The sequence below is a fragment of the Sus scrofa genome, chromosome 15, assembly GCF_054392235.1.
Source record: "Sus scrofa isolate SSC_HxYL_T2T_F1_AM1 chromosome 15, Sscrofa_HxYL_maternal_Yorkshire_Landrace_v2.0, whole genome shotgun sequence".
In the NCBI taxonomy this organism is placed as follows: Eukaryota; Metazoa; Chordata; class Mammalia; order Artiodactyla; family Suidae; genus Sus; species Sus scrofa.
Window position 1 is genome coordinate 48345311 of NC_139397.1, and position 15498 is coordinate 48360808.

General features: G+C 40.0%; 1 protein-coding gene across 22 annotated transcripts in view; it reads left to right on the plus strand.

The window, feature by feature from the left end:
- The window catches only part of LOC106506202 (uncharacterized), a 356784-nt gene that overhangs the window by 307987 nt on the left and 33299 nt on the right, over positions 1–15498 (plus strand). Inside the window, exon 5 of one of the 22 annotated variants that reach the window (XM_084999799.1) lies at positions 2071–2226. The exons of the other annotated variants lie outside the window; for them this stretch is intronic. Within the exon in view, the coding sequence (XP_084855925.1) occupies positions 2071–2114 (44 nt within the window). The 3' untranslated portion in view covers positions 2115–2226. The remainder of the gene's footprint in view (positions 1–2070; positions 2227–15498) is intronic. 22 annotated transcript variants of the gene reach the window in all.

Sequence of the window (15498 nt, forward strand, 5' to 3'; positions counted from 1 at the left end):
GAAATCATGTTCATTCTTTTCTCAACCAGGAGTAAGTCAGTAACTTAAACCCTGCACACATGCACACTTTTTCTTAGTGTCTGTTCTCATTGTTGATCAAGGAAACACAAAAATGATTTAAAATCTCCATCTTATAAAGTTTGGGAATGCAATAGAGGAAGGCAGATGTGCAGGGTGGTTTTCAGTTTCTCCTATCATGTTTGTAAGATGTAAACTTCACTTACAAATTTCTATTACTACCAATATTTGACTCTCACTCAGATGGCATCTCAGTTCTCTTCTGTATAGAACTTTTTGTTCTTCAATAATAATGCTTCAAAGTAAAATGATACTCATTAATATTGATAATATTTTACTCTATTATAAAATTTTGAGTTCCTTCACATGAGAAAGACCATAGATGCCAATCAATGGTAATTAAGTTAAATGTACTTATTATATTTCATCTCCTTGCTTCCCTTGTGGATGAAGAATGGAAGAGAAGTAATTTGCATGTATAACCTTCCTCTACAAAAAAGTCTACAACATGGGGTTTTAAAATATTAAAGATACGTAGGGAAGATATCAAATGTCTCCATATCTAGTTGATAGAGTGCCATATGCCTTGGCATTTACTGTAGAAAGATTTCCATGTTCATTCTATTTAGCATTGCTTAGCAAAACACTTAAACAATTGATTGAAATCAGAAAATGTCAAAGCCGTATTTGGAAAACTGAGCTGTATTATTTATTTTACACCAGTATTAAATCAAGAGGAAATCGCAGACAGAATGGAATTGTAGTATATCTTTCATATCTAATTTGAAATTTTGCATACGGCAACAACTATTGTTAAATTATCCATAGCTAATTGGTCTTAAACTGAAATAGTCAATTAAGCATGTTCTAGACTATTAACTGGTTCATATTTTTTGCGTTTGCTTAATTAGACGTTTCCTATACTATTTATTTGCATTGGTTAATTTTTCTGCAACTATTCCATTTTGTTTATTTTTATTATTTACCTTTTTGAGGTTTAAGAAAAAAGAAATGGCTATGGTAAAGATCAGATAAAACACACTGCAGAGCAAAGAAACTAGAGACACAGAGGGACATTACATAATGCTAAAAGGGTCATCTACTAGGAAGACATAAAGATCCTAAATGTATATGCACCAAACAGCAGAGCTTCAAAATAAATGAAGCAAAAATTGATAGCACTGAAAAGAAAAACAGATCAATTCACAATTACAGTTGAGGACCTAAGCATCTCCCTCTCGGCAATGATGAACTCCTAGACACAAAACACTAAGCTTACACATGATCTGAGTAACATGACCAACAGGATCTCAAGTGTGAGTTTTACAAATAAACAGAAAATTTAATAAGATGCTTTACCAAGCAGAATTGATAAAATTAGCATTAATATTATTATAATGTTTATAGTTTCAGGTAGTTTATACAGACAACAGGGTCTGTTAGCTTAGGGGAGGCTATTTAAAGATATTGAATTCACATTGAAGTAACATGCACAAGAATGCCACCATTTTCACCAAACATGGTGACATTTTGACAATTTCATGTTATACACGAGCCTGTCAAGATTCTTAATATGTTGTTTTTCTAATGTGACCTCTGTCACAATTGCCAATAAACTAAGACACATTGAAATAATAAATGATTTTCTGAGCATGACCCTGAGGTTCTTTAATTGCTTTAACTTCAACTCTTTCAGGAAATGGAAAACTGATGTTAGAAGGAGCAGACAGGAAGGGTCTTGGGTAAGAACCAATAGATAAGAGGAAGAGGTCTCAGGTAACAGGTGTCACTCTGGGCATGTGAGCAAAATAAGAAATGTTTAATCAAGGCTTGCAGCACAGATGGATGGGGAGCAAAGTAAAACCCAGGAATTCCTGTGCCCAGAGCCAGAAATATTTAGAGATCTAGCTGGGCCATAATTCGGATTCCTGGCACCATTAAGTGGTGAGATGGTCTGAGAAAGATAAAAATCTTGCAGTTTCATGGATTAAAGTAAATATTAACGTCAGAGGCACTAGCACAAGGAAACAATGTTGGGACTTAATTTTTCAGAAAATGTGTGTGATGGAGAACACCGACCGAACCTGGCAGCCTAGCAGAAACGAAGTTGGTAGAACTGCAAGCAAAATGAGAGAAAGACCCTCAGGCACCGAAGCTTGATAGCGACAGCCTCAAAAATTGAAGCAGTGCTCCTAAGAGTAGCCTCAGGTCAGAGGAGGAGGTGGAGGGGCCTTGTTGTAAGAAAAGGAGTACCATTTGCCTAGGTCATGACTGTGCCATAACACACAGGTTAAATCAAGAGCAAACAAACAATAGGAACAAAGAAAATGACATCTAAGTTTTAATCCAGCAGGTACACTATATTTTAGGACATAATGTGAAAGACTCAGGATCTTCTCATGTTTTCACTTGATGTAATGCAACATAGTGAAGTCGATGTTCCCGTTTTCACCCTAGGGTATGCAGGTACCATCCATTAGCTTGAAAACAGATTAACAGGGCTCAAAGCCAGCTTCAGAACAGCAGGCATTCAATGAATGGATTTGACATCCATCAAATGAATCTCAGCCTATAACCTAACCATCTGAAATACATCCCAGTTTTGTTAAGTGCTCCACAGTCCCATGATGTAATACACTTTCTTTTACTTCTGGATTTATGATAAAAGAAATCTTATCTTGTTAACTAAAACTGAATTACCGATACATTAAAAAGATTCTTTTTTCCCCCTCTTTTGCATATCCCCCAATGACCTTGGAAATATTCAGCTTCTAAGGATTTATTTCAGAAAAGTGTTTCTATATTTTTTAGAATTCTAAATCTGAAATTTGATTTGTTTTAAAAGTGTTTATATTCTGCATTCCTAACAAGATAAATGCATATATTTTCAAGAACTTTTGATCAATTTAACTGGGATGCCTGTGTTTGTAGCTTTGTAAATATACATTACAAAATCCAAACAAGACAGCAGAAATTGACAGCACATTGTAAATCAACTATAATAAAAAAATAAAAAAACAAAATCAAAAGAAGAGATACTATTAAACAAAGTGAAAAATACCAAAATGCCAGGTTTGTACTGTGAGGGAATGAAAATGAACTTGTTCTCAAAAAACATCTAATTTAAGCTTCTTTAATTGTATAGTTCTCAGATGCAGCTTTCTTTGATCCTTTTGTTCTAGGTCAATATTAATGCTAGGTTTTTATCAGTCTGTATTTTACCAATCAGAATTCAACTTGAGCTGAATAATGAAGTAAGTAGGGTATGTATTTGGGAATTTTCTTTCCACAATATTCCATTTCATTTTGGGGAAGTCATTGCCAGTATCATTACTATAATGATCACCATAAACACCACCCTCATAATCAACAAGAATGAGGATATTTATCAAGCACTTAATAAACAGCAATGAAAATTTATTAAAGTTTAAAACTCCAGCTCTGTGAAAAGACACTGTTGAATCGAAAGACAAGCCATATACTGGTAGGAAATATTTGCAAACTGCTAATCTGACAAAAGACGTCTATATAAAACATGGAAAGAAGTCTTAAGATTCACCCACAAAAAATAATGTCTAATTTTAAAATGGGCAAAGAGTCTGAAATAGACATATAAATGGCAAATCATGAGGAAAATATCAGAAAAATTCCAGCTGAAGGGCTTTTTACAGTTTACCAGACCAGGTCTCACCCAGCCAGCCAAGAATGTCAGGAAGGAAAGCCTGAGAAATTGTAATGGCAAAGAGGAAGCTGAAACGGCATCACCACTACATGTGCATGGCTTCCTGGGTAGGATCCTAGAACAGAAAAAAGAGATTAAGTAAAATTAAGGGAGTTCAGATAAACCATGGACTTTCTTAGTAATAATGGATCAATATTGGTTCATTCATTATAACAGCTAAACCATACCAACACAAGATTCTACTAACAGAGGAAACTGGGTATAAAGGTAGATAGGAACTGTATAATAGCAGTTCAATTTTTTATTATAAATATATTTACAATGAAATATGTTTCAAAATATTTATTTCAAAACATAAATGAAAGATTTTTAAAGAGAAAAATGCAATATAGAAAGACCAGTAGGGTTATTCAGAAATCAAATTGTGAGATCTGGGCTATAAAAACAAAGTGAAATCATTATACTTTAAAAGACCAAAAGGAAAAAAGAGAGAAAGAAAAAGAAGACCGACAGAGACACAGAGAAAAAACAATGGCTGAAAATTTTCTAAAACTGATGAACGACATGAAGCCAGGAATTCAGGAAGTGTTAACACATGCATACAGGGTTAATAGTCATATTTTGGCACATCTATGAAATACTTTCATAGTGACATCTTGACTAGGATTAAATCAAACATTGAGTACCTTAACCAAGCCAAGTTGACACATTAAATTAACTTTCATTTGTAATGCACCAATGGCGGAAGGGATTTTTTTTTTTTAAGTTCATTTACATGCTGTGTACAAGGGGCTCACTTCAGATCCAAATACACAAATAGATTGAAAAAAAAAAGGGTGGGAAAAAATGCTCCATGCAAATAGTAACAAAATATAGATCAGGGTGGCTATACTAATACCAAACAAAATAGATTCTAATTCCAAAATTGATACAAGAGACAAAGAAGGACATTCCATTGAGACTGGAAAAGGCACTTTGGGTGATTTCAGTCTTTTTAAGTTTATTGGAACTTGTTTGGTGTCCTAAAAAAAAAAAAAAAAAAAGGAGTTCCCGTCGTGGCGCAGTGGTTAACGAATCCGACTAGGAACCATGAGGTCGCGGGTTCGGTCCCTGCCCTTGCTCAGTGGGTTAACGATCCGGCGTTGCCGTGAGCTGTGGTGTAGGTTGCAGACGTGGCTCGGATCCCATGTTGCTGTGGCTCTGGCGTAGGCCGGTGGCTACAGCTCCAATTCAACCCCTAGCCTGGGAACCTCCATATGCCGCGGGAGCGGCCCAAGAAATAGCAACAACAACAACAACAACAAAAAGACAAAAAAAAAAAAAAAAAAAAAGGCTTCTCCTAGTGAATATTGTATATTCACTTGAAAAAAAAAAGCATATCCTGCTGTTTTGTGTGCAGTGTTCTGTACATGAATTTATCTAGTTGGTTTATAGTATTGATTAAGTCTTATATTTCTTTATTGGTCTGTTTCATCATCTTGACCATTATTGAAAGTCAGGTACTGGAGTCCCGTCCTGGCTCAGTGGTTAGCGAATCTGACTAGGAACCACGAGGTTTCAGGTTCAATGCTTGGCCTTGCTCAGTGGGTTAAAGATCCAGTGTTACCGTGAGCTGTGGTGTAAGTGGCAGATGTGGCTCAGATCCTGCGTTGCTGTGGCTGTGGCGTAGCCCCTGTGGCCGTGGCGTAGCCCAGCAGCTGTAGCTCCAGCTGGACACCTAGCCTGGGAACCTCCATATGCCGTGGGTGTGGCTATAGAAAAGACAAAAAGACAAAAGAAAAAAAAAAAAAAAGGCCAGGTACTAAAGTTTCCAACTATTATTGTAAAATTGCCTATTTCTCCATTTCAGTCAATTTTAAATCATGTATTTGGAGATTCTCTTGATTGATGTGTATATGCTTCTAACCGTTGTATGTTCTTGACTGTTTGAAACTTTCATCAATGTATAGCATTAGATTCTCAATAACATCACCAAAAGCTAGAAAAAAAATGAAATAATGCCTTCATTGCTTTACAGAAAACATATTTTTAAATTAGAATTAATCACAAAACTAGCATGAAGTATGATGATATCTTAAAGACACTTGGGACCACAAATTCTTAAAAATGTAACACATCTATATTTATATTTGGAGTGATACAGGAGGCAGACACTACCAAAACAAGTGGAGATGCCAAAAAGGAAGTTGATTTGAACTGAGCAAAGCTGGGAATCCAGTAAAGGAGGAAGAGAAGCCAGTCAACTGCATGTGGTAAAGAAATCCAGGAGACAGAGCTCCAGGGAGGCAAGTTACAGTGGAAACAGGTCAGGAGTCCCTGGGCAGTTTCTGTTATCCAAAAGGGAGTGGACAGGATACCGAACTGAATGGAAATTTATAGAGCAAACACTTAATAAGTCTGTATGGGGTGGATGGAAAGCTAGAGAGCCAACGCTAAGCATGTATGGGGTGGTGAGGGCAAGGAATTGGACTCCATTGACCTGAAATAGATGCCAGCTGTTCTCCAGCAAAGATGGGTTTATTTAGGATCAGCAGAGAATGCAGTTTGGGGTCTGTAACTGGGGCAAGCACCTGCAAGTTCTTGCGGGGCAGGGAAGTGGGGAAGGGAAGGTGGGGGGTTACAGTGAAGGCAGCCCCTGCCCTTCATTGACTGGGTCCTTACCTGGAAAGAAGAGGAGTCTTCTTGTTCCCTTGGCTCTGCTCCCATCACAGCCTGTGAGAGCTCCCCTTCTGCTCCCCTCGTCTACTTAATTGAGGCTTCTGTTTATTAATTTTTACGAGTCTTAAAACAATTGTTCTTGGAGTTGTTCAGGAAGTGAAAAGGAGTCTTGTGTGTGGCTGGGCTGTGAATAGTATTTGCGTTGTCATAGTAACATAAGAGTTAGTCCTGTTCAAAGTAGATGATGATAGGAAAGACCAGGAGAAGAAGGAATGGAAAGAATTGTGGGAGAGGGAGGGGTGAAAGTGAGCTAACTCACCACCTTCCATATGCAAGTACGATAAATGTTGTCACAAAATCAAAGTCGTTAATTAGCAATTAAAGGATAATATTTGCACTTTGAAATAGATACCAAAAAATTTATTTAAAAAATTGAATGTGGTAACCAGTGGGAAGGAGGACAGGGGCTGCTGTACCTTGTAAAAGTCAGTGACTCTTTAAATTGCAGACAAGTATATTTCTACTAAAAATAAAAGCTGAATTAAAATTAAAACACCAGGAAAATAATGCAGTGGCTATAAAGGTTTCATATAGTAAACTCAAATTTACTTCCACTGAAGAATGAGAACTAGCTGTATGAATCAGAGAAACAAAACAGTTTCCTAAGTTTTTTTTTTTTTAATGTTTTCTAAAATACAGTGAGGTCATCAGAAGACACAGACCCTTGAATAAAACAGAGGAAATATGTGCTTAATTACCAGGCTGATGATACCGAGTGACTAGGATAGGTCTAAATCCTAATTTTTAATTCATTTGATGCTTCTGAGATCCTGATTATCTTTAGGAATAGAATGCACACAACATGTGAAATATGCTTCTTTATTTGGTGTACAACATAACAAAACCAAATAATAATCACAATTTGTTCCTTCTGATTGATAGAGCCATTTGGGCACCCTTAATATTGTCCATTAGAGTTTTATGCATAATTAAATTGTACAGCCAATTAGTGCACAATGAGATAAAAAGGTCAGCTAATGAATAATGGAAATTCTCTGCTTGAATAGCAAAATGCCGTTCTGAAGGCAATGACTTCTATGCAATGTCATTTAAACCACTAAGCTAGAATGTGAGTCAGAGCTCTATTTCAGGTCTAGAAATTCTCATTTATTTTTAATTAGCTAACTAGATTGTAGCTTTGCAAGAAAATGAACAGAGAAGTGATTTATTTACACACCAAGAATCCTCAATCATCAGTAATAGGGAGGAGCCGCTTAAATAGTTCATGACACATCATAAATGCCCTGTAAATATTATCTATCAAAATTATTATTCCACACCCGAAGGGGTGCCACTATTTATTTTGCAGGAGGTTTACGACATAAGGTCCATGTTCTGTAGTCACATACAGTAATTGGAAGCCTTTCTTTGCTGTGTTTTTGTATATATTTTGCCTTAAGTAAATGAGTATTTTTTATTTTTAATTCTGAAATATTTTTATCAGAATTAGGTTCTTGAAATAAAGAAGCCCATTTGAGAATGCCTCACCATTTTCCTTTCTGGTAGCCATCCAAGGCCATGCTGATCTCATGGCTGGCAGTAATAAATACACCAGCCTCTCTCCCTTGCAGCTTCAGCACTTTGGAGTTGAGTTTCATTTCTCTGATCCGTTGTGCTGTGTGTGATGTGACTGTACCGCATCCCTCTGACAGTCCTCGTGGTGGCGTTGCCCGCACACTTTTAAGTCATTAGCTATAATATTCACTTCATTTTAAATGCAAATGGTAAACAGTAACATTTAACTGAGTTTAGTATATTATTTTGAAATGATGATATCAAATTCCAAAGACATAAAGGGCATAAAGTGAGAAGCGTATAGAATTTCTCAGATTCTACAACGTGCTTTTCTCCCCCTGTTTTAACATGTCTGAGGATGAAATATGGAGAAATGTCTTATAATCAGAGGTGCGTGACATAGTAATTCACACTGTTCTTTCCTAATTTTCCTTTTTTTTTTTTTTTTGTGGCCCATCTTAAAACTGACATTGAGTTAGATTTACTGAAACATCACCCTGCTTCTCCTCCCAGCTCCCCGCTGTGTTTATCACACCTCCGTTTGGAGATGCGTGTGCAGTTTCTTATATTTGGCGCAGTCAAACTGCATATCCTGTTTTTATACCAACATTAGGGTTTCATATATTGTCACTCATGTCCTGCTCTTTTTCCTTTGTAATGTGTACTTCAAAGGTGGTCCTTGCCCTTCAGACTGGGCTGGGGCATGTGGGGGCCTGTGCAGTGGGTGCTGCCCCAACCAATGAGCACATAGCCACTTCTGAGGTTCCACTATTAATACAACAAATGCAACAAATATGTTTTACATAGCGCATATATGCAATATAATTATAACTGTAAGTACAAAATGTAGTAATTCAGGAGTAAAATCATTTTTAACATTAAGAGAAATTTTCCATGGAAGTCACAGCAGCTCAGCCTCCCCAGCCGTGTGAGAGGTGCAGTCTGTGTTCACACTCCTAGGACTGTCCTTGCCTATCATGCCTGTTTTTCTCTTCAATGCCAAGGTGAAATGTGCTCACTCACTGTACTTTTAATTTGTGTTTCTCTAAGTATGAGTGGGGTTGAGCAATTTTACATCTGTGAGAGCCAGAGGTGTTTCCTTTCCTATGAAAGTCTGTTCCCATGTTTAAATTTTTTTCGTTGTGTATAACCTGCATAGAGGAAAGTTATTGCTATCAGCTTACAAATTGGCCGGTTTTCACCAGCTGAGCACACCTGCGTTGTCAGCCTCCAATAAAGAAACCCTCTCTCCGCCCTGTCAGTCTCTGCCCACCCAGTCCTCACCCCCACCCTCCCACACACATCACCCCTCCCTCTGCAGAACCTCTGCGGTGCTCACAGCCCAGGTTCTGGAGCCCCCCCATCACAGGATGGGTGTGTTGCCTCCAGGAGCTGTCACTGCACCTTCTTAAAAAAGTGGTCTTGTGGAGAACAGACTTGTGGTTGCCAAGGGGAGAGGGGATTGGGGAGGGAAAGATTGGGAGTTTGGAGTTGCTGTTGTGAATAGCATGGATAAACAACAAGTCCTACTGTATAGCACAGGGAACTCTATTCAGTATCCTGTGATAAACCATCATGGAAGAGAATAAGAAAAAGAATGTATATATGTAAAACTGAGTCACTTTACTGTACAGTAGAAATTAACACAACAGTATAAATCACCTATACTTCTTACTGGGTCACTTTGCTATACTGCAGAAATTGACAGAGCATTGTTTTTTTTTTTTTTTTTACATTTATTTTTTTTTAATTTTTTGCTTTTATCCTTCATCACATTTATTTATTTATTTATTTATTTTGTAATTATTATTTTTTTTTTATTTTCCCACTGTACAGCAAGGGGGTCAGGTTATCCTTACATGTATACATTGCAATTACAGTTTTTCCCACACCCTTTCTTCTGTTGCAACATGAGTATCTAAACATTGTTCTCAATGCTATTCAGCAGGATCTCCTTGTAAATCTATTCTAGGTTGTGTCTGAGAAGCCCCAGCTCCCGATCCCTCCCACTCCCTCCCCCTCCCATCAGGCAACCACAAGTCTCTTCTCCAAGTCCATGATTTTCTTTTCTGAGGAGATGTTCATTTGTGCTGGATATTAGATTCCAGTTATAAGTGATATCATATGGTATTTGCCTTTGTCTTTCTGGCTCATTTCACTCAGTATGAGAGTCTCTAGTTCCATCCATGTTGCTGCAAACGGCATTATGTCATCCTTTTTTATGGCTGAGTAGTATTCCATTGTGTATATATACCACCTCTTCCGAAACCAATCATCTGTCGATGGACATTTGGATTGTTTCCATGTCCTGGCTATTGTGAATAGTGCTGCAATGAACATGCAGGTGCAAGTGTCTCTTTTAGTAGAGCTTTGTCCGGATAGATGCCCAAGAGTGGGATTGCAGGGTCATATGGAAGTTCTATGGATAGATTTCTAAGGTATCTCCAAACTGTTCTCCATAGTGGCTGTACCAGTTGACATTCCCACCAGCAGTGCAGGAGGGTTCCCTTTTCTCCACAGCCCCTCCAGCACTTGTTATTTGTGGACTTATGAATGATGGCCATTCTGACTGGTGTGAGGTGGTATCTCATGGTAGTTTTGATTTGCATTTCTCTTATAATCAGCGATGTTGAGCATTTTTTCATGTGTTTGTTGGCCATCTGTATATCTTCTTTGGAGAAATGTCTATTCAGGTCTTTTGCCCATTTTTCCATTGATTGATTGTTTTTTTTGCTGTTGAGTTGTATAAGTTGTTTATATATTCTAGAGATTAAGCCCTTGTCAGTTGCATCATTTGAAACTATTTTCTCCCATTCTTAAGTTGTCTTTTTGTTTTCTCTTGGATTTCCTTTGCTGTGCAAAAGCTTTTCAGTTTGATGAGGTCCCATGGGTTTATTTTTGCTCTAGTTTCTATTGCTTTGGGAGACTGACCTGAGAAAATATTCATGATGTTGATGTCAGAGAGTGTTTTGCCTATGTTTTCTTCTAGGAGTTTGATGGTGTCCTGTCGTATATTTAAATCTTTCAGCCATTTTGAGTTTATTTTGGTGCATGGTGTGAGGGTGTGTTCTAGTTTCATTGCTTTGCATGAAGCTGTCCAGGTTTCCCAGCAATGCTTGCTGAATAGACTTTCTTTTTCCCATTTGATGTTCTTGCCTCCCTTGTCATAGATGAATTGACCATAGGTGTCATGGTTTATTGCCGGGTTCTCTATTCTGTTCCATTGGTCTGTCTGTCTGTTTTGATACCTGTACCACACTGTTTTGATGACTGTGGCTTTGTAGTATTTCTTGAAGTCTGGGAGAGTTATGCCTCCTGCTTGGTTTTTGTTTCTCAGGATTGCTTTGGCGATTCTGGGTCTTTTGTTGTTCCATGTAAATGTTTGGATTGTTTGTTCTAGTTCTGTGAAAAATGTCATGGGTAATTTGATAGGGATTGCATTGAATCTGTAGATTGCTTTGGGTAGTATGGCCATTTTCACAATATTGATTTTTCCAATCCAGGGACATGGAATATCTTTCCACTTCTTTACATCTTCTTTGATTTCTTTGATTAAAGTTTTATAGTTCTCGGCATATAGGTCCTTTACCTCTTTGGTCAGGTGTATTCCGAGGTATTTGATTTTGTGAGGTACAATTTTAAAAGGTATCGTATTTTTGTATTCCTCTTCTAATGCTTCATTGCTGGTATACAGAAATGCAACTGACTTCTGAATGTTAATCTTATATCCTGCCACTTTGCTGAATTTATTAATCAGTTCAAGGAGTTTTGGGGTTGAGTCCTTAGGGTTTTCTAGGTATAGTATCATATCATCTGCATACAGTGACAGTTTGATCTCTTCTCTTCCTATATGGATGCCTTTGATTTCTTTTGTTTGTCTAACTGCTGTGGCTAGGACTTCCATAACTATGTTGAAGAGCAGTGATGAGAGTGGGCATCCCTGTCTTGTTCCAGATTTGAGTGAGAAGGCTTTCAGTTTTTCCCCATTGAGTATTATATTTGCTGTGGGTTTATCATAAATGGCTTTGATTATATTCAGGAATGTTCCCTCTATACCCACTTTGGCGAGGGTCTTGATCATGAATGGATGTTGGACTTTGTCAAATGCTTTTTCTGCGCAGAAATTGACAGAGCATTGTAAATCAACTATAAGAAGACATTTTAAAAATAAAGATAAGTAAATAAGTCACCTATACTTCAACAAAAAATTAATTTAATAAATTAATTTAAAAAAAAAGAATAAAAGCAATCCTCTTTAACTCACAGGCAGACCTTTTCTCCCAAAAGGTCGGTGCAAGAGGGTAAGACTTTTTATTGTACAAGTTTATAGAGATCTTTTCCAGAACCCATTACATCCCTGCTCTGGCCTGTGTGGACCACTTTTTGTGTGGGGGGGGGGGGGGCTGAGCACAGGTGGGACCACATCATCCAACAGGAGAACCCAGAGGCTAAGCCAGCATTACTTTCTGAGCCCTGTCCACTGGGATCTAGTTTACCAGCCCTGCTGCCCAACTGTTGCTGTTACCGGGAAAATAAAGAAAAACCCTGGAACTATCCAAGGGAAATCCCCCAATTTAAATATCTGTCCTCGAGTTGTCCTGATTGTTACTCACAGTGACTGGGATGGGATGAGGTCTTCTGGATGCAGCTTTAATCAGGGACCAAGTGAGGCTCAGGACAGGAGAAAGTGAAAGAAGTGGACACAGATGTCGCTTTGAGAGCACGTTTTAAGAGGACTCTCCCACGCTCATGGATACCAGACAACCTTGGCCAGCAGGGCGCTTGGAACACCCAGGAAGGCCTTAAACCTTCAGCCCAGGATCAAGCATTTTCTGTGATGAAGTGTGCATGTTGTCAGGTTGCAAAGAACACAGGACACCAATTGGTGTCAAGGACCAGGGTGATGTGGCCAGGGTCAGCCCCTGGGTCTGGGACAGTGATGCTGTAACCTGAAGTGTCACCACAGGGAGTACCTACGTGGCTAAGAGGGTCAACGCATCCTCTGTAAGCAAAGCGCATTTTCCTCTGCCTTAGAGTGGCCTGATGGCCACTCCATAGCTCTGCTCAGCCAAACTCCTGATGTTTTAATACAGCCAAAGCTCTGTTCTCCGGGGCTCCCTGCTCCTTCACTACGGCTCCAACCCTTAGACTGTAAGGCCAGCTGCTTCCACCATGAGGCCCTTTGTCCTCCTGCTCGGGGGAGTGAGGGTAGTCAGAGCACCACTGGGAAGCAAGTCTGATTCTACCTATCGCTGCTTGGTCCCTAAACACTAAGGCAGGACAGCAGGACACTGGGACCCCTTCTCTTCCAGTCCCCGTCACTCTCTGCTTAGGCTGGATGGTTGACTGTGGGGGCTCAGCAAGCCTGTTATGTCCCCAACAGAGACTCTGAGGGCCTCGTATTTCCTCCCTCCAGAGTCCTGCCTGTCCACATCCCTCTGCTCCACCCACTCCGACAGCTCTGAAGGGTCTGCTTTCACTCTCCTTGCAGCTAATATGTAGTCCTGCAATGATGTACCAGGTTTATGGATGTGTTAATCATGGCAGAGCCATTGGCATCAGCTCCCTTGACCCCAAAACCCATGCAGTGACAAGAACAGACCAAGGGGTGCTTCGTGTGTTCTGACTTTGAGTCACAGTGGGAGGACCCTTCAATATGAAGGAAACTGAATTTTTTATAGTCACCTGATACAAGTCTGCCTGACTCCTTGGGTGTCTAGGAGTCACTACGTCCAAGGGCTGTCTTCTGCCTAGAAAGTGTCATGGGTGAGATGAAGGAGACACAGTTTCGAGGTCATGGAGAGCCTTGCAGGCTGTTGTGCCTAGCGACCATCTCAGATCGGAATGAGAGACAGTGTCTACAGCATCAATGAAGGGGGCTTCAGGAGGGACACACTCAGCTTAGGACTCAAGTGAGGAGATGACTGCCGTGGTCCAGCTAGGAGACTGCAAGGGTCTGAACTTGGCTGGTGACAAGGGACATGAGGAGGGAATGGAACAGGGGATAACGAGAAGGTGGGAGGATGGGTGATGGAGGACAGAGGACGAGAGGGTCTGTGGTGGTTCCTGGTCCCTGGTCTGGCTCGGGGGAGTGGCACTCACTGATATTTCAGGACCCCCATCACCAGGGACTCCTGGTGTCCAGGTTATCCAGTAAGAAAACATCACCTCTTATGTTAGCGGCCGGAGTGTCTTAGTCATTTCAGTCACATTAAAGCGCAGAGGAAATAATACCATCGGCAGTGACAGTTTTAAGACGCAACGCCGATGCTGTATACTGATGTTTTCTTTCCCTGCCCTAACAGAACGTTTTCTTTAGTAACAGACTTACTCAGCCACTTGATATGGCCCATTTGCCTAGCAGCACAGATAATGAAAGCACTCTGTCATGTTTTGCCGGAGCCAGCCCTCGCCCCGTCTCTGGCTTTTCATTTCGAGGAGGTGCAAGTCTGCCGGAGAGACCCCCGTTTCTCACTGCCAGCAGCCTTTTGTGGTCACTGTTGGACTTTAGTGGGATTTATGCTCTGGGAGGAGGAGGTTAAAAGTAATCTGCTCCCCAGCACAGCCCCTCTCCAGGTTGGTTCTATAAAATGGGTCATTCTCTGCTGTAAACATCACTGTCAGCCAAGTGGAGATGGAAGTGCCTATTCTCTCAGATTTCCTGTCTAAGACTGAAGTAGGTGGAAGTCAGTGCGAGAGTTGTTAGTGTTATTTCCAAGGGGAGCATCTATCCTTTCACGACAAGGCCGTGGACTTGGCCCTGATTGCTTACACAACGTAATGCTTATCAAGAGCCCTGTTTCCAGGTCTGTTCTTGTCCAAAGGCTGTTTTCCAGACATTCTTCTCTTGATTCTTAATGTTTTCTGAAATATTTTCAAACTTGTGTGACAGTGAGAAAGCTCTACATGCCAGTTACATCAGGCAGGGTGCTTTTGAATTATTTGCTGTTTGTATCAGTAAGGAATCTTTTTCAAGTAATAAAAAGTACCAACCCAGGCTAACCTGGCAACTCATGAGGCAGCTGCGGCGCTTAGAAAGAAGTGACTTTCGCTCCAGAAATTTGTCTCTGCTCCACCATCAGCTCTGATTTCTCAGAGCTGATGGGTGTCCTTACACTGCGGTCCTCGTCTCCTGGACTGTGTCTCGAATGCCTGGGCAGAGGAAAGAGTCATTTTTCACCAAAATTTAAATGAAAGGCTTGAACGTTACCCTGCATTCATTTTAGCCACCTACCCAGGGCCTGGAGGCAATGGCCCTGCCTGAGATCATGGGGTCTGTGTGCTAGTTTAGGCTTGAGTCACACACTGCTGTTTTAGATACAGAGGTGCAGTCAGCAACCCCAAAGGTCAGATGTCAGTGGGGAATGATGGGCAGCTGCAAACATCAAGGTGATCCTAACAAAGGAAGGGGAAGGAAGACTGGGACCCCAAAACCAGCAAAGTCCACTACAAGGTATAATTAATAAATACCCCTTTATTTATATAACAAATATCAGCACCACTAGAAACCAAATGGGTGGTGTTTTCCTCCTCCTGACCCTACCAGGGGAAACAGATTTTCCAAA